At 43.5% G+C, this 20,941-nt stretch overlaps 1 protein-coding gene across 1 annotated transcript in view; it reads left to right on the top strand.

Annotated features, from left to right (window-relative positions):
* Positions 1 to 20,941, top strand: part of LOC138772403 (rho GTPase-activating protein 39-like) — a 73,873-nt gene that overhangs the window by 47,877 nt on the left and 5,055 nt on the right. Inside the window, exons 4-7 of the mRNA XM_069952777.1 lie at positions 4,347 to 4,899; positions 9,290 to 9,382; positions 16,989 to 17,062; positions 20,710 to 20,909. Of these exons, the coding sequence (XP_069808878.1) occupies positions 4,347 to 4,899; positions 9,290 to 9,382; positions 16,989 to 17,062; positions 20,710 to 20,909 (920 nt within the window). The remainder of the gene's footprint in view (positions 1 to 4,346; positions 4,900 to 9,289; positions 9,383 to 16,988; positions 17,063 to 20,709; positions 20,910 to 20,941) is intronic.

Below are 20,941 nucleotides of genomic sequence, written 5' to 3'. Positions count from 1 at the left end.
CACAGCGCCAACCACATTGCGCCTTCCACAGAGCGTCAACCACATTGTATCCTCCACACAGCGCCAACCACATTGTGTCCTCCACACAGCACCAACCACATTGTGTCCTCCACACAGCGCCAGCCACATTGTGTCCTCCACACAGCGCCAACCACATTGTGTCCTCCACACAGCGCCAGCCACATTGTGTCCTCCACACAGCGCCAACCACATTGTGTCTCTTTCACACAGCGCCAACCACATTGTGTCCTCCACACAGCGCCAACCACATTGTGTCCTCCACACAGCGCCAACCACATTGTGTCCTCCACACAGCGCCAGCCACATTGTGTCCTTCACACAGTGCCAACCACATTGTGTCCTCCACACAGCGCCAACCCCATTGTGTCCTCCACACAGCGCCAACCACATTGTGTCCTCCACACAGCGCCAACCACATTGTGTCCTCCACACAGCGCCAGCCACATTGTGTCCTCCACACAGCGCCAGCCACATTGTGTCCTCCACACAGCGCCAACCACATTGTGTCCTCCACACAGCGCCAACCACATTGTGTCCTCCACACAGCGCCAACCACATTGTGTCCTCCTTACAGCGCCAGCCACATTGTGTCCTCCACACAGCGCCAACCACATTGTGTCCTCCACACAGCGCCAACCACATTGTGTCCTCCACACAGTGCCAACCACATTGTGTCCTTCACACAGTGCCAACCACATAAAATCTCCTTTTTTGTTGGAGATAGATAACCTTCTACAGTCCGTAGACATAGTTTACTGTGAATGTGTGTTTGGTGATGAAACACACCGTCTTATGATTTGAGTAGCTGAACTTGTTCCCCTGAGGTGTGGCCACTACTTTTCCACTGCTTGAGGGAGATGACAAATATTTGAAGGCGCAACACAGTTTACGTTACGGTCGCTGTGAGGCCTGACTCTACAAGATATGCAAGTAAAGCCGGTTGTCGGCAACTGGTTTAAAGCTAAAAATTAAATGTTATGTTGTGTATTATAGACTCCAAGTACAAATTAGTACAGGCTTTATAAATATAGTTATGGTGCCATACTATCGTTCCTATAGGCACCCCCAAATTATATCCACAGAGATAAACAACAATTTTTCAAGAGTTTACTTTTTTGTCTAATCACTACTAACAAGAAGACATAGTAAAGGTGTTATCCGGCATTTAAAAATTGCAGTAGGTCTCGGCAGTGAAACCCACTGCGATCAATAACTTTCGCATGCCTGACGAAAATGTGAAGTTATTTTTAATGACAGTGACTCTTTAAGGGGGTTATCCGATGTTTAAATTTTTTATATATATTGCTGGACTGGTGGTAAACATAATAAATATGTTATGCTTACCTCTCTGCGCTCCCCTGGTGTCCCTATGCGGCCTCTCTGGTGTCCCCCGCTGACTGCAGCCCCACTACTTCCAAGACTAACTGGTCTCAGGAGTGACAGCCCTTTCAGCCAATCACTGAGATAGGACAGCAATACAGCCAGTGATTGGCTGAGCAGGCTGTCACTCCCGAGACCAGGTAGTATCAGTAGTAGCGGAGCTGCGGTAAGCCGAGGACACCAGAGACATTGCATTAGGACATCGGGGGAGTATGGAGAGGTAAGCACCAAGTGAGCTATATATAATAAATATAAATATATATATATATATATATATATATATATATATATATATATATGCCAGAAATCCCCTTTAAAGAGTCACTGTCATTAAAAATAACTTTTGACATAGTTATCATGCATGTGAAAAGTTATTGATCAGGTTTCACTTCCGAGACCCTCTGCAATCATGAGATGTACCCAGAGAGAGTGCACGGCAGCCATGACATCCACTCCCCGGTTACACGCTAATTCCGACAGTTTAGCTCATAGACTATAATGGGGCTAAAGTTTCGGAATTAGCTGGTGGACGACGAAGTGGATCGCACTCCCGCTGCGCTCTCTCCCTGACTGTATATTCGTATCGCAGTAAATACCGCTGAGATCACTATCTTTTAAGACTATCTTTAATGACAAGTACTCTCTCTAAAAACTGTTAAAAAAAAAACAACTTTCCATAATCTGATGAGTAAGCTTTATTTCTTTACAACCGGAAACCCCTTTAACTGTTAGAAAGATTGATGCCCCTTCTGTGAGCTGGCGGTCATGATAACATGGAGTTCCGATCGGTGACCTTCCCCTGGGCTCTGGACAGCACTTCCTTCTAGTCTGACTTCCTCACATCAATTAGTTTTTATCACATCTTGTTTCTCCATTGTAGTCAATGATCTCACTGAGCCGTTATCCATCTGGTGGCCGACTGCGTCTTTCGCGTTCCAATAATTGTGATTTTTTTTTTTTTTGATCAGTTCATGCAAAGAATTCTATCAATACAGAGAGAGAAAATATCCGGCCCTCCAGTTGTTGCAAAACTACAATTCCCATCATGCCTGGACAGCCAAAGCTTTAGCTTTGGCTGTCCAGGCATGATGGGAATTGTAGTTTTGCAACAGCTGAAGAGTCAAAGGTTCCCTATCCCTGTATTAAAAGCCATATACTGTATGAACATAGCTGTAGGGCTAAGCTTCACCCCATTGTGGTTTTCTGTAGTGGTCAGAATTTTTGAGGAATTTTTTATGTTTGGGAAAAAAAAAAAAGTGTTAAGTAAAGTGTTGAAATCTATTTGGCCCATTTTTCCTGCTGTGACATAAACCTTAGAGCTGCGGCCTAATAAAGACACCGCTACTGAAATGTTATACTGGGATCCTTATGAGCACCTGCAAAATGGTGAAGTGGGATCAAGGTGAAAACCGTAAGTGGTTAGGAGGAAGGAACCCATTGATGCTGTAGTCATCTATCCGCAGCAGTCTTCTCTGTCCCGTGTCAGGACAAGGAGAAGAGAAGAGAACTCCAACCATAATTGCATTCTAAAACATTATGATCAATTGTACCTTGGTGCAGTGGCTAACCATGGAGATGTCCTGTTCTCCTGGGATGCCAATACATACCACAAAATGTACTGCATTAAATGTATTAATGTGATATGCATACAGTGCATACATGCACCACTGCATTGTACACATTGCATACACGCACCTTTGCATTGTATACATTTAATACACGCATCACATCACTGCATTGCATACACGCACCTCTGCATTGCACACATTGCATACATGCACCCCTGAATTGCACACACGCCTCTACATTGCACACATTGCATACATGCACCCCTGCATTGCACAAACGCACCACTTCATTGCACACATTGCATACATGCACCCCTGCATTGCACACACACGCCTCTACATTGCACACATTGCATACATGCTCCGCTGCATTGCACACACGCGCCTCTACATTTCAGACATTGCATACAAGCACCTCTGCATTGCACACACGCACCACTTCATTGCACACATTGCATACATGCCCCCCTGCATTGCACACACGCGCCTCTACATTGCACACATTGCATACACGCACCTCTGCATTGCACACACGCACCGCTTCATTGCTCACATTGCATACATGCACCCCTGCATTGCACACACGTGCCTCTACATTGCATACATGCACCTTTGCATTGCAAACATGCACCTCTGCATTGCATACATGCACCTTTGCATTGCATACACACACCTCTGCATTGCATACATGCACCTCTGCATTGTATACATCCGCCTCTGCATTGCACACTGCATACATGCACCTCTGCATTGCACACACACACCTCTGCACTTTATGTATAAGACTTTATGCACGTCATGTTTCTGGCCTCCGTCACTGTTTATATGTTTGAGTATCACCAAAAAAGGTTATTCCTAGAGGTTATTCCTTCACTCAATGCTGCACTTAGTTTAAGAAAACACAGAGCCACTCCTGTCTACAGGTTGTGTGTGGTATTACAGCTCAGTCTCAATGACTATCATGCAATACCAACCACAACCCATAAGCAGGTGTATGCTATTTCTGGAGGAGAGCAGCCATGTTTTCTTTATTCCTGGAGACCCTTTTCTTTCGGCAGTGTGGAGTGTTGTTTTGCTATGTTGCTATTGTATTTTACACTTGTATACCATGAAGGTGTGTAGTGCTGAATAATTACCGGCAATCTGTTCTGCCACTCGCATGTTAGCAGCCTGCCGGAGATTCGTCCTCTATTTCTGGATACACGTATAACTTCAGCACTGTCACGTATTTGTTTTATTTGTGTTTCCCCTCCGATCTTGTTCTGTCTTTTAGTGAATTCTTAAGTTTATATTTATAAGTACTAGGCGGGCGAAATATACTGGCTAAAGTTTTGCTGATAGGATAACCCATGATTAACTAATTTATTCTGCTTGCAGAGCGGAACTTTGGAGGGCAACCCTACATGCGAAGGTCGAGGGCAAGCAAACTTTGGATCTGGCTACCAGTTTCCTTACACTACTCTGAAGAAACCACTTTCCCAAACCAGCATGGCGGACTGGGCCTCAAAGAACCTCAATATGCATACACAGGGGATCTTCCGCAGGAGAATCTCCATCTCGAATATGCTGTCTTGGAATGGCGGGTCCATCAAGAAGCCGATGTTGATCACTAGCAATCGTGTCATTAAGAAAGAGGCTTGTGAAATGTTCAAGCTGGTTCAGATTTACATGGGGGACCGTCAGGGCCGGACTGATCGAAACCAAGTGGCTTTAGTGCTGGTGACTAAGTGCTGGACGGTGCAAGGCTTGCGGGATGAACTGTACATGCAGCTGGTGAGACAGACCACTAACAACATGACCTACAGAAGCCTGTCTCTAGGATGGGAACTCATCGCCATCAGTTTGGGGTTTTTCTCCCCATCTCCGAAGTTTCAGTCCTACTTGGAAGGTTACATCTACAGACATCTGGAAGAAGCCAGTGATCAAAACAGTAAGTAGTCCGGAATTTTGTCACTTTTTATAGTGTTTATCTTAGGATATAAAGGTTGTATTGCATATAATAAGCACTGAATATAGGGGAGAAGTTGTCCATTTATCTATGATCTTAGAGATGAGCGAACGTTTCAAAAGTTAATTTTAGCAGGTTCGTCGGACGTTAATGTAAAGTTCGGGCTAGTTTGAACCGAACTTTAAATGAACTGATTGCAGGTGTTTAGCTGTTTTACTGCGTTTCCGAAAGTTCATTCTTCATACTTACCTGTCCTTGCTCCCCCGGTGTCCTTCTCTGGTCCAGTCCCGTCCCATCTTCTCTAGTGACAGCCCACTCAGCCAATCACTGGTTGCTGTCCCATCCCAGTCAGCCTGTGATTAGCCGAGCGGGCTGTCACTCTTAGCTCATGAATGACAGCTTGTTTAATCAATCACAGGCTGTCTGAGACGGGACAGCACCACAACTAGTGACTGGCTGAGCTGCCAGTCCCTGTACAGGCGGCTGAAGACACTGGAGACCAACAAGAGGACACTGGGGACGTGGACATGTGAGAAGATCTTTTTTTTTTTTTTTTTTTTCTAATTTTTTTTGGATGTACAGCCACCATATTCCTCAACTTGTTTCAGACTTTGCAAAAAGTTCAGTTTGGTAGCAAATGAATCTGAGTTCTTGGCTTCCTCATCTCTATATGTTATGCATCAATGCACTGTATACTACTCATCTACCCCGTGTCATTTATTATACAAGTATCTAGTGTTTAGTGGACCTGTCAAAATGTTCAGGTTCGGCAAAGTTATCCGAACCCGAGCGCTCTCCATTCAATTCTCCGCGGTTGCAGATATTGGATGCCGTCCTAGGGCTACCAGGAAGACATGGACTAGCTAGGCCTTTCCAGGACTCCTTAAGGCGGCATCCGACTTCTGCAGCTGGCGGTAATCAAATGCTTAAGAGTTGAGGTTCGGAAAACGCTGCTGACCTCGAACATTTTGACAGGTCCGCTCACCACTATTGACCAAGGACCTTTGCGCCCTCTATAGCTATCACCATCATTTTCACGACAAAGTAGATGTTCGGTTGTATATACTTAACATAAATGGGCAGATGTTCTGGCACCATGGGTGATATTACACGGTGCAAATGTTGTTGCTAGACAGTAGACGCTATAATCTGCCGCCAGTCTATAATCAGGTAGCACATCCCCTTGTAATGTGGGTGCCGGTATAACCTAGAGATAAGAATACACAACAAATCATCTCTTACTATTTATAACCATTGTAATTATACAGTAACGTTGTATCTGGAGCAAAACATATGGGAGGAAACGTTCCAGGAGGTCTAAGCTCCACTTCCAACAATGCTCAGATATAGATGGATAGACGGAGAGAGTTAAAAAGTCAAACTCAAATTGAAATTCTGTTTATAAGGGGCGGTGCTGGGAAAAGCCATCCATACTAGATTGGTGGAGGTCATGGAGTCTGGTGACGGCAGAGACTCCATGGACCTACACCAATCGCGATAGGCCATCAACTCCAGATTAAAAGCTGTCCCCTCTTTACGGGATAGGGAATAGCCAGCTGATCGGGGGGATTGACTGCTGGGTAGTGTTGAGTGGAGAGGCCATAGACTGTATTCATGTTTTCGGGACTCCCTTGGGCCGCTTCCACCTTTGTCATTCATGGATGCCAAGCCTTTCGGGTTCGGAGACTGTTGCCAAACCCAGACAGTTCGGCTTCTCTTCTCAACAACACCCCGACTACAGCTCCCATTACAGTGTCCTCCAATCCCCCATCGTCGATAATTGTTCCCGCTTCCGAGACGAGATTTCTCAACAGGATCTGCCCGCTCAGCCAATCACCGACTGGGACAAGACACCAGTGATTGTCTCCTCTCAGAAGCAGTGATGGTGTGGGACGGAAAGGCGCTGCAATGGGAGCTGTGGGGGATTGGGGTAGTTGAGTATCACTTGTTTTTTTTTATTTTAACCATGCTCTCAACAAAACTTAAAACATTTGTGATCCCTCTCTGTTGGCAGAATGTAGAAATAGATTGATAACTTGCAAAAACAATGAATATCGATAAGCGTACCACAGTCCTATTAGTCTTCCTACTGACTATGGCAGATGACTACAGGAACACTTGATACTAGATTAGGCTGCTTATACTACTTAAAGTGGTTATCCAGCGCTACAAAAACACGGACACTTTCATCCAGAGACAGCACCGCTCTTATCTCCAGCTTGGGCGGGTATTTTGCTGCTCAATTCTATTAAAGTGAAATGGAGCTTAATTGCAAAACGCTCCTGAACAGGAGACGAGTGGTGCTGTTTTTGTAGTGCTGGATAACCCCTTTAACAGAGAACACCAGTACAGCATGCAAGCCAATGCAAGACTAAACTACAAGATGCCCAATGTATACAATCATTGCATAGTGCTAACGTATGAGCATCTTACTATGTTTATCCTGTGATGTGAACTGAAGGGTGCACAGACTTTTGCATGATCTATAAACCATCTATGAATCTAACACTTTGTGTATCATTATAACTGCGAGAGATCAAACTAACAATAACCCGGCCTGTGCCTGCGAGTGACTACGGTCTGACATTGCAGATCTGTGCTGTGAAGATTTAACTTAATGTCTTGTCTAGTGGATGTGAGGTCCTTGTGTCATATGTCATTATGGTATCAAAAGAGATGAGCGCAACTCCATCATGTTCAAGACTGATCGTTCGTGGCTGAAGAAGTTGGATGAAGCCCTAGGGAGTCCTAAAAAACATGGATACAGCTATAGACCATAGGATATATCCATGTTTTCCAGGACTCCCGAGGGCTGCATCCAACTTCTTCAGCCACCGGTATTTAAATGCCGAATGATCGGACTCGAGTTGCGCTCATCTCTAGTTATAACTTGCCCTAGCTTGCCAGCGTTAAAGGGGTTGTCCAGTGAAAATCTTTTTCTTTCAAATCAACTGATATCAGAAAGTTATAAAGATTTGTAATTTACTTAAAAAAAGTCTTCCCATACTTATTAGCTGCTGTATGTCATGCAAGAAATGTTGTTTTATTTACAGTCTGACACAGTGCTCTCTGCTGACATCTCTGGCCGAGACAGGAACTCTGTCTTGGTTTTCTGATTCCCCATAGAAAACTTTTCCTGCTCTGGACAGTTCCTGTCTCGGCCAGAGATGTCAGCAGAGAGTACTGTGTCTGACTGAAAATAAAACAAAATTTCCTGCATGACATACAGCAGCTAATAAGTATGGAAAGACTACAGAAGTAAATTTACAAATCTATATAACTTTCTAATATCAGTAGATTTGAAAGAAAAAGATTTTCGCTGGACAACCCCTTTAAGGATGAGAAGGTAAGGATGACACAACTCTATCCCATCTATCTCTGTTATAGAATTCTGTAAAATGTTTTGATCACTTTAAATGATATATAATGTATTTATTATATATATATATATATATATATATATATATATATATATATATATATATATATATATATAGTTACTATGTAATCGTTTATTATAGGTTGGTATTGTTATTGAGCACTTGGCTTAGAGACAGCTTCACAAACAGGGCCAGGATCCCTACATGCCAAACAACAATGGGACCCAAGAAGCCCCATTGACTTTAATTGAGCAATGGCAACTCATGGCATAACCTGCTCCAATCAGTTGGGCTGCAATTTTATATTCTGTTATGGGGATTGGTAGGAGTTTGCTATCCACAAATTCGCTATCCCCTTTTGGCCTTCCGGCTAAAGCTTTGTCTGTCCAGGCATGATGGGAGTTGTAGTTCTGCAACAGCTGGAGGGCCACAGGTTCCCCATCCCTGCTCTATGCACTAAGCACTTCAGCAGAACAAAGCACGTCCTAAACACTAGTTTAAAGGGGGACTCAGGCAAAAATCTTATGTCCTGCAGGAAGTGGTGTATTCTTTCCGGCCTGGAGAGCAGGAGAGTGTTTTCTATGGGGATTTGCTACTGCTCTGGACAGTTTCTGCAGGACATACGGCAGCTGAGAAGTACTGGGGATTTTTAAATAGAAGTAAATTACCAATCTATATACCTTTCTGAAACCATCTGATTTGAAAGAAAAGGAGTACCCCTTTAATAGACAGATCAATAGACTAATAGATATATTAATGCATATTGTCAGAGTATTGGGTGGATACCTGCTCCGACCTTCACGTCCATTGACAATGAGGGTTGTATCGGCAGCAACATCTGTGGCCTAGGCTCCATGGCAGGCTTATATGGCGGCCTTGTCACCTGTTACACTATGTAGTTGTCACTTGATTGATGGTCCCATCATAGGTCTCATGTTCCAGCTGTCGTGACAATATTGTTCAGGAGCTAAACTTATGGTTTCTGTTTGCAGTCCACCAGCGGATCCAGGAAGCTCAGGAACTGAAATCCAAGAAGAACTCAAAATCCCGGAAAAAGAGGAAGCAAAATGTGGACGAAGAGGAAGGTAAAGACAAAAGGGACTATAAAAGTGATGTATTCCAGTCTGGGCCTGCTCGGTGTTTTATATATGGGAATGGATTGCTATATGTTGTCTTGTTTGTGCTGTTTTCTGATCGTGGTACTAACTTATAACTGCATGATGGTAGTGACGCCAACACAATACACACATCAAAGCTCTTAAAGGGGTTATCCAGCATTACAAAAACATGTTCACTTTTTCTCCTCTCTTGTGTCCAGATTGGGTAGGGTTTGGAACTCAGTTCCATTGAAGTAAATGGAGCTTAATTGCAAACCGCACCTGAACTGGAGACAAGAGAGGGGGAAAGGTGTTTTTGTAGCACTGGATAACCCCTTTAAACTAGCGGTGGTAACTGGACATGTGAAGTCTGGCAATGCGGAATAATGTAGTGGTCAAATGTGTCAGGTTACATCTACAATATATATGAGGCTGACTCACTCACTATTCCTAAGCACACAATCATTAAACGCCGTAGTAAAAAGAGAAACAGATCTAGAGGATTAAGCTGGCCGTACACTACGGATAGCCGGGAGCCAAACGCTCACTCATCCAATAGTGCACAAGCTTGGCCGAGCCTACATGGACTCTGATGGGGAAGTTTCTGCAGGGCTCCTCGCGTCCCAGGAACAAAAGTTTTGGGTATGGTAAAAAGCATTTGCCGTTAAAAATAAGTTTTGACATGTCAAAAAAGTTATAAATCACAGCGGGTCTCTTTCCTGAGACTCTCTGTGATCAGGAGATAGAGGTAAGGAGAGAGTGCAGCGGCCCTACAAACCACTCCCTAGCTATTTCTCCTGATCCGCTAATTCCGACTAAGTCTATGAGGTTATTGAAAAAGTCCGACCAAAAAATACAGTGCAGGCAGGGCGGTGTGGGAACATAATAAAGAATTAATACTTACCCATTCCGGTGCCCCCGCAGCGCTCACAGGCTCCCCTACTGCCTCTGGGCTCCAGCTTCTTCCTGGGTCAGGTGTCGTCAAGACATGGTGGGAAGGGTTTGCTCAGTGAGTTGTAAGCAACAGGAGGCCAGCAGTGGTCCAGGAGCAGTGATGCAGCGCTGCAGGGGCACTGGGACTGGTAAGTATTGATTCTTTATTATGTTCCTGCAACCCCTGCCTGCACTGGATTTTTTGTGTTGGCCGGACTTCTCCTTTACTGAGCAGCCAAGGAGTGGATGGAGCAACTGCAACACTCTCTCCCCGGCTATCTTATAATAGCTTATCTAAGCGGCACTAAGCAGCGAGACCCGCTGTGATCAATAACTTTTGACAAGCCTGATGATTACAAAATACATAGATAATTTATTTATTTTAATCCCACATTGATGGGAAGCCTCTATCAGACCAGGTTTTTCTTTTTTTTTTCTTTTTTACTATGTGGTTTTGTGCTTCTTGCTACTTTACCAAGACCATTAAAAAAAATCAAAGGGAGCCTGATGTAAAAGAATGAAGCAAATTGTGGCTTCTGTAAATATGTGTGCAGCTGTTCTGTACGGTATACAAAGTATACAGCTTGGAGATAAACAATGGGATTCGCACACAGGAAGGTGCAGCAGTTGGCGTTGCTGTGTGGTTGTGTCACGTTGGCCTTGTGCTTTTATGTTTCCTTCTCCATTGTGACAAGTGACTCCCTTAACACCTTCAAAATCTAAGAACCAAGGCAGCATATGTCCCGAAAGGTTGAAAAGTCCTTGTGTCGAATACACAATGTACATTTTTTAGGTAATTTTTTTCTGGGATATATATATATATATATATATATATATATATATATATATATATATATAATTATTTTTATTTTTTTTTACTTATGGATAGAATTATAATGTAATAATACAGCCTAGAAGCCTAAACATACTAAGTATACTCCGCGTAATCCTTAGAAGTAATCTCCTTGGTGATCCGTAAAGACAGAGGTTGGAATGCCACATGTTTTAAGACCCTGGGTTAGCAGGGGGGCTGCCACCAAGACAGGGGGGATAAGCCACGGCCAGACAATGTATCTCTTGTGACAACAAAGTATTAGGCAACATTAAATCAGACATTCCTGATCCCACTTTTTTCCATCATTTGCCATAGAGGGCCGTTCTAGAGACCACCAACACCATACACATTAATAAGGACCTGTCTGTATTCCTCATGAAGGTCCATAATTTCTTATAACTTTGGGTTGTGCCGCTGCTCTGCTATTCATACTATCAGTGGGTGACTTAATAGCCAACAGGGCGTGGCTATTTAGGGAATGTGCTGCTTCACGGTCTGAGACTATCCAATCAAATCTTACAGTGTAGACACCCCCCCAAATGGAAACACCCAGTTGGCTACTTAGTCATAGTTTCTAGTAGAGATGAGTGAACCCAAGCGTGCGGCATTTGATTACCGGTGGCTGAAGAAGTTGGATGCAGCACTAAGGAGTCTGGGAAAATATGAATACAGTCATAGGCCATAGGCTATATCCATGTTTTTTAGGACTCTCTCGGGGTACTCCAGTAAAAATCTTTTTTTTTTTTTTTTTTTTCCAAATCAACTGGTGTCAAAAAGTTATATAGATTAGTAATTTACTTCTATTTCAAAATCTCCTGTCTTCCAGTACTTATCAGCTGCTATATGTCCTGCAGGAAATGTTGCTTTCTTTTCAGTCTGACACACAGTGCTCTCTGCTGCCACCTCTGTCCATGTCAGGAACTGTCCAGAGCAGGAGATGTTTCTATGTACAGTTCCTGGCATGGACAGGGGTGGCAGCAGAGAGCACTGTGTCAGACTGGAAAAAGAATACACCACTTCCTGCAGGACATAAAGCAGCTGATAAGTATTGGAAGGCTGGAGATTTTTAAATAGAATTACAAATCTATATAACTTTCTAAAACCAGCTGATTTGAAAGAAAAAGATTTTTGCTGGATAAACCCTTTAAGCGTACTCGAGGTTCACTCATCTCTAAGAATAACAAAGGGATAGCCCAACATAGAGCTAAAGGTAAAGATGGTCCAGAACTGTTATTTCTCAGGGGAATAAAAGGATTTATTAAACCAGACAGGGCTGGTGGGGTAAAAGGGTTTTGGTCTTTGGTATATTGGTAGTTTTCCCTTCCTCTCCTATAGCAGGTGTGGAGGCAGTCAGATAATTGTCCATGAGATGATGATAATGTAAGCAGATGGCAGGCATTCACCATGTTGCATAAGTACATAGCTGACCTGCTTGTATGTGTACTATGTACTAGCTAGATTCCACTAATCCTCATTTTGGGATTCCTGAATTTAGGATTCTGCTTCCTCCAAACCTGAAGAACAGGTCTGCGAATCCCATAATTGTAGTCGCCCTCATTTATTGGTGTCACATGGGTCATGGCATAGATGCCATGTATGTAAATGATGGGTGTGTAGTCAGATACCTCCGGAATGTTCTCCGCTTGGCAGGATAGTTCAGCCTGATCGGATCGGAGATCTCATTACACGCTCGGTAAAGCTGGAGATGTGCGATGACTACTGACTGCAGTCTTGTATCTCTCACATTGCTGATATGTGATGTCATTGAGTTCTATAGCGCAAAGCTTATCGGCATCCGATCTAGACTTTTGCCCTTGGTTGGATTTGAAGAGGGATGGGGAACCTTCGACCCCCCAGCTGTTGCAAAACTACAATTCCCATCATGCCTTTGGCTGTCCAGGCATGATTTGTATTGTAGTTGGAAGGTCGAAGGTTCCCCGCCCCTGTATTAGAACCTGGGTACTCGGCATAGTGAGCTTTGTCCTGTGATTATACAAGCATCCACTGTATAGAAGCCTAAGCCAGTGACTTGTAAACGTTTCATGACGATAGGTTAAAGGGGTTGGCCACTATATAGTAAAATAGTTCAGTGTACAGTATTAGTAAGTGTGCTCACTGTATATACTGACAGCAGCTCCCTGTGTACTCACTGTATATACTGACAGCAGCTCCCTGTGTACTCACTGTATATACTGACGGCAGCTCCCTGTGTACTCACTGTATATACTGACAGCAGCTCCCTGTGTACCCACTGTATATACTGACAGCAGCTCCCTGTGTACCCACTGTATATACTGACAGCAGCTCCCTGTGTACCCACTGTATATACTGACAGCAGCTCCCTGTGTACTCACTGTATATACTGACAGCAGCTCCATGTGTACTCACTGTATATACTGACAGCAGCTCCCTGTATACTCACTGTATATACTGACAGCAGCCCCCAGTGTACTCACTGTATATAGTGACAGCAGCTCCCTGTGTACTCACTGTATATAGTGACAGCAGCTCCATGTGTACCTCAAAGAGCTAAAATCACCCCCTCCTCCAGGCTGGGCTGCTCTGCTCTGTGGTGTGTCTGTCCATAAGATGGCTGACATGGAGGAGCATGTGACCATCCTCCGCCCCTAGTGTCCTCCATAGGAATATATAGGATCAGTGGTGAACACTGGGGATGGGGCATGGTCACATGCTCCCCCATGTCGGCCATCTTATGGACAGAATCACCACAGAGCTGGACAGCAAAGTCTGGAGGAGGGGAGTGTGATGTTGGCTCTATGAGGTACACAGGGAGCTGCTGTCATTATACACAGTGAGGTACACAGGGAGCTGCTGTCAGTATATACAGTGAGTACACAGGGAGCTGCTGTCAGTATATACAGTGAGTACACAGGGAGCTGCTGTCAGTATATACAGTGAGTACACAGGGAGCTGCTGTCAGTATATACAGTGAGTACACAGGGAGCTGCTGTGCAGTATATACAGTGAGTACAGTTACTTATACTGTACACTGAACTATATGTTGCCTTTAACGGCCACTTTCTATAATCTCCTGAAGCGGTCATAGTCATTTGGCATGGTTCCTCCTCATACGGAATCCATTTTGGGACCTATACGGAGAGAAAGGGCTTATCCTATGATATCCTATAAAGTCTCCATTGCAGACAGTTGTTAAGTAACCAGAACCCAACGCCTTTTCCCAGAGTGATTGTTTCCCACGCACATGCCCTGAAGGGATAAGAAGGAGGAGGTTCAGCATGTCAAAGTTACACAGTTTTTTTTCCCTGCTTACCTTTTAGCTTTACTGTCCTTTAAATTATATAGCCCAAAATATTGCAGTTCTAGTATTTCCAACACTAAATGGATACAATTTTTTCAGATCAACTTGGGTCAGAAAGTTGTACAGATTTCTAAATGACTTCTATTTAAAAATATGCAGTCTGCCAGGACTTATCAGCTGCTGTATGTCCTGCATGAAGTGATGTATTCTTTCCAGTCTGACACAGTGCTCTCTGCTGCCCCCTCTGTCCATGTCAGGAACTGTCCAGAGCAGGAGAGGTTTTCTATGGGGATTTGCTCCTGCTCTGGACAGTTCCTGACATGGACAGAGGTGGCAGCAGAGAGCACTGTGTCAGACTGCAAAGAATACACCACTTCCTGGAGTTCATACAGCAGCTGATAAGTACCCGAAAACTTAACATTTTTAAATAGAAGTAAATTACAAATCTGTATAAGTTTGATTTGAAAACGTTTCTTTTATCCCAATTACCCCTTTAACTAACATAGCTATAAGAAAAAACGGTTAATAATTTTCTTTCTCTTTTTTACATAGAAATTTGGGCCTTCCCCTTTTCTAGATAATTACATACCCCCTGTACATGTTGTTATATATATATATATATATATATATATATATATATATATATATATATATATATATAAATTTATTCTGTCACACATTATACCATTTTCCCCTCCTTCCGTGGTACTCGTGTTTTTGTTTTCCCGCCATAAGACACATTTCACAAGGCCGCATTCTTAGGAGATAACAATGGTTCTTACTGTCCTGGGTATAATTTACACTTAGTAAATGTGCGGACTTCTGGGTGTAATCCTGTGTTACTGGAGTTGTCATGGCCGCCTTTGAAGCAATATTTATGGTTACCGCAAACATAACCCCTTTAAAAGCAAATATTGCTAGCAGTTTGTCTTCCAGAGACCACCTCACCGAGCCGGGTCCCAGTTCTCCCATTATTACAGGGCATCTTGGGGGTGAGCTCACACCGCAGGAATGCAGCCGCACTTACAATGCTCATCTCAGTGCTCAGCTCCCTAAGGATCTATTTCAGTAGCTGACACACCTATTCAGCAGATCGGAATGAATTACCGCTCGGTGACAAAGCCGCTTGTCACGCTTCCTTTTACTATTGTTATGGTTGTTGTTATAGTTTTGTGTAATTTTTTTAAATTTTTTATTTTATTATTATGGTTATAGTTTTGTGTGTTTATCATTTTTTTATTGTTACGGTTGTTATAGTTTTGTGTGTGTGTGTGTGTATATATATATATATATATATATATATATATATATAGATATATAGATATAGATATATAGATATAGATATAGATATATATAGATAGATATATATATATATATATGTAATATAATTTTTCTGCACTTTTTTTTATTTACATCGGCCTGATCTCCACACCGTCCTGTTTTGTTGTGATTTTACATTTAAAGTGGAAAGCAGTTGATTTGTTTAAAATTCACATTTTTTAATCCCCTTTCTGAGTAAATAGAGGGGGGGGGGCCTTAGACCTTCATGGATCAGCCAGAACAGAAAACAACTATAAAGAGTATGCTTGTATCTGGTGGACTCATCCGATCCTTTCGGTCACCCATCACCCCCCAGGATGTGATGTGCCGATTTGGTTAAAATCGCAGCAGGGGGTAGTGAAGGTCCTTGAGTCTGTCATTTTGGTTTACATAGTACAGGGTGTGAGAGTGGTACTGTTACTGTGTATAAAAGTATTGTAGTATATTGTGCTGGCAGTCATGCCCCCTAGTGGTCAAGTATCTTATTGGAGTTAAAAAATTACATAAATTTGGTATGACCATAATCACAGTATGAAGCTAACATGTTACTTATACCTAGAGATGAGGGAACTTGCAAAAAAAAAAATTGGGGGTTTTGCCAAAGCCGAATGTTCTGTATTAGAATCTCGGTGGCTGGAACAGATAGATGCAGCCCTAGGGCCATTGGCTGCGGCCATGCTTTCTAGACAGCCCTAGGGTGGCATCCATCTTTTCCAGTCCAATACTGTACCGAGAATTTGGGTTTGCACGAACCGGAATTCACTGTAAGTTCCCTTATCACTCACTACTTATGGCCCTATTACACGAATCGATTATCGGCTGCATACGGCCGATAATCGTCTTATGTAATAGAAGACAACGATCAGCTGACATGCATGATGTCGGCTGATCGTTGCCTTTCAACATGTTTAAAGATCAGCGGTAAGGATAGCAGCAATATGCTGCCATCGCTCTGTGTAAAGGGGTGGCAGCAGCAGGCCGCCACTATCTTCTATGGGCTGCCCGGACGATCCAGCGATCACCTGGGCAGCTCCCCGTAGCCCCCCTGGCTCATACCTGCTCACTGTGCGTGTAATAGAGCCAGCAGGGAGAGGGGAAGGGGGGGCAAGCGAGCGCTGACCTGACAGGTCTGCGCCCGCTTGCTGCTTCTAATCGCCCGGTGTAATAGGGACTTTATACCACACAGCGACCGTCCCTGACAATCCTTATCGTTGTTTGTATTTCAGGTCTCCCCATCAGCACCTACGCTAAATATTGTTACCGCAAACTGCAAAAAGTTGCCGTTACTGGAGGGAAGAAGGTAAGAAACTTTGTGTTATTGACGGCCATTGTATATTGATTCATAGCTTCACTGTCACCTGACTGAAACCTTTGTGCTGCATTATGTACCATGTAGACGCAATGGCCTTATAAAGGTTACACATTACTGGCGGGGGTTCTCTCACACTAAGCCATTATTGGCCTTATTTGGCTGCCGATATCTTCTATGTGCTGCCTGGACGATTTAACGATCGATTTTAGGCATTCCCAGTTTAACGATAAACGTTTGCAAACGAGCGCTTTTCTAATCGACCTGAAATAATTCACCATAATACACAGAACCATCATTACCGATCATTATTACAATCATTTGTATACTGTATACTCCTCCTGCAAGCAAGCCATGTGCACATATAATCAACTATTAACAACAAATTTATCATCAGCTCAAAAGATTCGACATCCGAGCAATTTCTCGTTACTCGTTTGATCCTTGCCGGTATGTTTAGTCCCACACTACAATCGGCAGCGGGGGGTGAGCGAAAATAATAAACAAGTGCACTCCGCGTGCCTCCGTTGTGCCACTCCTGGGTCCGGTTCACAGCAGCCAGCTGTCATCTGCTGGAACCGGGTACGTCACATACCCGGCTCTTCCAGCAGCAACGTCACAGCCCGGTTGAGCGATTGCCCGGTGTCCTACCCCAGTCACTGATTGGCTGGGCAGGACATGACTCTGCTGGTGACGTGATGTTGCAGCTAGCACAGCTGTAGGACCCCAGCTACTGTGAACAGGACCTAGGAGCAGCGCACTGGAGGCATGATGGGAACTGAGTGAGTTTACTTGTTTATCGCCTGCCGCCGATTTTGGTTTTCGTGGGACTTTTCCTTTAAATTTGAATCGTATAATAATTTTTTGCGTGTCCCGAGTAATAGGGCCCTTAGGAGTTGAATAGAAATTTAAAGGGGTTATCCAGGGCTACAAAAACATGGCCACTTTCTTTTAGAGACAACACGACTCTTGTCTCCCGTTCAGGTGCGGTTTGCAAATAAGCTCCATTCACTTCAATGGAACTGAGCAGCAAACCCCCCCCCCCCCCCCCCCAAGCTGGAGACAAGAGTGGGGCTGTCTCTGGGAGAAAGTGGCCATGTTTTAGTAGCGCTAGATAACCCCTTTAAAGGGGTAGTTCACCCAAAAAAAAATTTCTTTCAAATTAACTGCTGCCATGAAGTGCCAGAGATTTGTAATTTACTTCTATTAAAAAAATCTCAAGCCTTCCAGTACTTATCAGCTGCTGTATGCCCAGCAGGAAGTTGTATTATTTCCAGTCTGGAGAGCAGGAGAGGTTTTCTATGGGGATTTGCTCCTTCTCTGGACAGTTCCTGACATGGACAGAGGAGGCAACAATGAGCACTGTGTCAGACAGGAAAGAAAACGCCACTTCCTGCTGGACACACAGCAGCTGATCAGTACTGGAAGACTTAAGATTTTTTAATAGAAGTGAATTACAAATCTCTGGCACTTTGTGGCACCAGTTGATTTGAATGAAAAATTTTTTTGTCGCACTACCTCTTTAAGACGCTGAAGCTGTAGGTTAGTGACTATGTGCACTTTGATACGTGTATGAGAAGTTTTCTGTTTGGATGGGAGCACAATGGGGGAGATTTATCAATCATGGTGTATAGTGAAACTGTCTCAGTTGCCCCTAGCAACCAATCAGATTCCACCTTTCATTCCTCACAGACTCTTTGGAAAATGAAAGGTGGAATCTGATTGGTTGCTAGGGGCAACTGACACAGTTTCACTTTGGAGGAGATTTATCAAACATGGTGTAAAGTGAAACTGGCTCAGTTGCCCCTAGCAACCAATCAGATTCCACCTTTCATTTTCCAAAGAGTCTGTGAGGAATGAAAGGTGGAATCTGATTGGTTGCTAGGGGCAACTGAGTCAGTTTCACTTTCCGCCATGTTTGATAAATCCCCCCCAATGTTTCCACCCTCCGCTCTGCTCACCAGTCTTAGTAAATCTAGACTATACCCCAGTGAGGTTCGGAGGGTCGGCCGTTGCCTTTGTCTCCTGGAATCACCTCCGCTGAGCTCTGCGCACTACACGAGCTGCGGTTTTGTTCATTTGATTTATTTAGCTTGGGGTTTCATTGTGGATTTTAACATCCCCATGTAAGGACATGCCATTAAATCACAGCGGGGGACGCTTCCCAGCCCCTCCTGCCAAATCTAGAAGGGCCGCTGTCACCAGCAAATAAACCAGAGGATGAAAATATACACACATTACAGGCCGGGGGGTCCGGGGGACTGGGGGGGGGGGGGGGGGGGCGGAGACCCTGTACTGTTTAGTATTCAGTGTCCTCACCTCACTGTCCTTGTGATGATCAATAAAGGGTTTACAGCTTATATGTCTGTAAGGTCCAGGTTATTCTGCAGCTAATAATGGGACCAGCTCTCCAGAATAGAAGAAAAATACATTTGTTGTAATCCAATTCTAATATCCAGGTTTCTGATTTAAAGGGGTTGTTCACCAAAATAAAAAATATTTCAAATCAACAAGTGCCAGAGATTTGTAATTTGCTTCTGTTAAAAAAAAATCTCAAGTCTTCCAGTACTTATCAGCTGCTGTATGTCCTGCAGTAAGTGGTATTCGTTCCAGTCTGGAGAGCAGGAGAGGTTTTCTATGGGAATTTGCTGCTGCTGCTCTGGGCAGTTCCTGACATGGACAGAGGTGGCAGCAGAGAGCACTGTGTCTGACTGGAGAGACTACACCACTTCCTGCAGGACATACAGCAGCTGATAAGTACTAGAAGACTGGAGAATTTAAATAGAAGTAAACTACAAATTGCTGGCACTTTCTAGCACCAGTTGATTTAAAAAAATAAATAAAAAGAAAGAAATTTAGTGAACTACCCCATTAAATAATTTACCACATTACATTTATATCATGGGGGGGGGGATTCTGTGTTTAAATTCACATTATACTTATGACCATTAGGTGTCTCCCTTCACTGTGCATCTTTAGTAGCTTGCATTGTATGGTCAGCTCTCCCATCACACAGCACCAAAACCTCTGTAACCACACAGTGGCATTATACTGACTGACGTGTTACATAACACAGAACATTGTCCCCTGGTAGACAGAGCTGCAGAGCTGATAATAGAATTAGCAAATGGTAAAAAAAGGTAGTGATAGAATTAGTATTGCCCTCAGCTGATATACAACCTGCATGATGGACAGGTGTCTTTCCTTGTGTAAGCGGCAAAGGACGGGGACTTACTGGGTTCGGTCTCTTTTTTTTAAAAAAAAATAAAAATATCTACATGGAGGGAACATCAACCATTGTTTCACAGAAAGGGAGACACCTAGTGGTCATATATATATATATATATATATATATATATATATATATATATATATATATAACGTTGAAAACTTAAAAAAAAAAAAAGTATATTGCAAAACTGCTTATTAATCTACAATGATTTAAAAAAAATAAAAAAAAAGCAAAAAATGGTGTCGTGTAAAAAGCAGCCCCAAGAAAGTCATTGGTGATTAGTTCACCTTAGACACATGCCAGGGGCTATTGGATATCTTTGTTTGCATTGATCTCCATTGATGTTGTTCTATCTGCTAGGAGATATTATGAAACCTTTCCTCTAACCTGTTTATTACTGTGTTAGGGTTTGAGGAAGCCGACACTGGAGGAAATCGAACAAGCTCGACTAGCCATCCTCACCCCCTCTCTGTTCGGGAGCTCTCTGGAGGAGATCATGGAGAGGCAGAGAGATGTGTATCCGGACCGCCGGCTGCCCTGGGTGCAGACCCAGCTCTCCCTGCAAGTCTTATCACTGGGAGGGGAAAGGACAGAAGGAATATTCAGGTGCGTTTCATGCTATGGTCACTTTCACAAGA

This window comes from Dendropsophus ebraccatus, chromosome 14, assembly GCF_027789765.1.
Source record: "Dendropsophus ebraccatus isolate aDenEbr1 chromosome 14, aDenEbr1.pat, whole genome shotgun sequence".
Taxonomy (NCBI): domain Eukaryota; kingdom Metazoa; phylum Chordata; class Amphibia; order Anura; family Hylidae; genus Dendropsophus; species Dendropsophus ebraccatus.
Note: the sequence above shows the minus strand (reverse complement) of the source record. Positions and strands in the feature narration are given on the sequence as shown.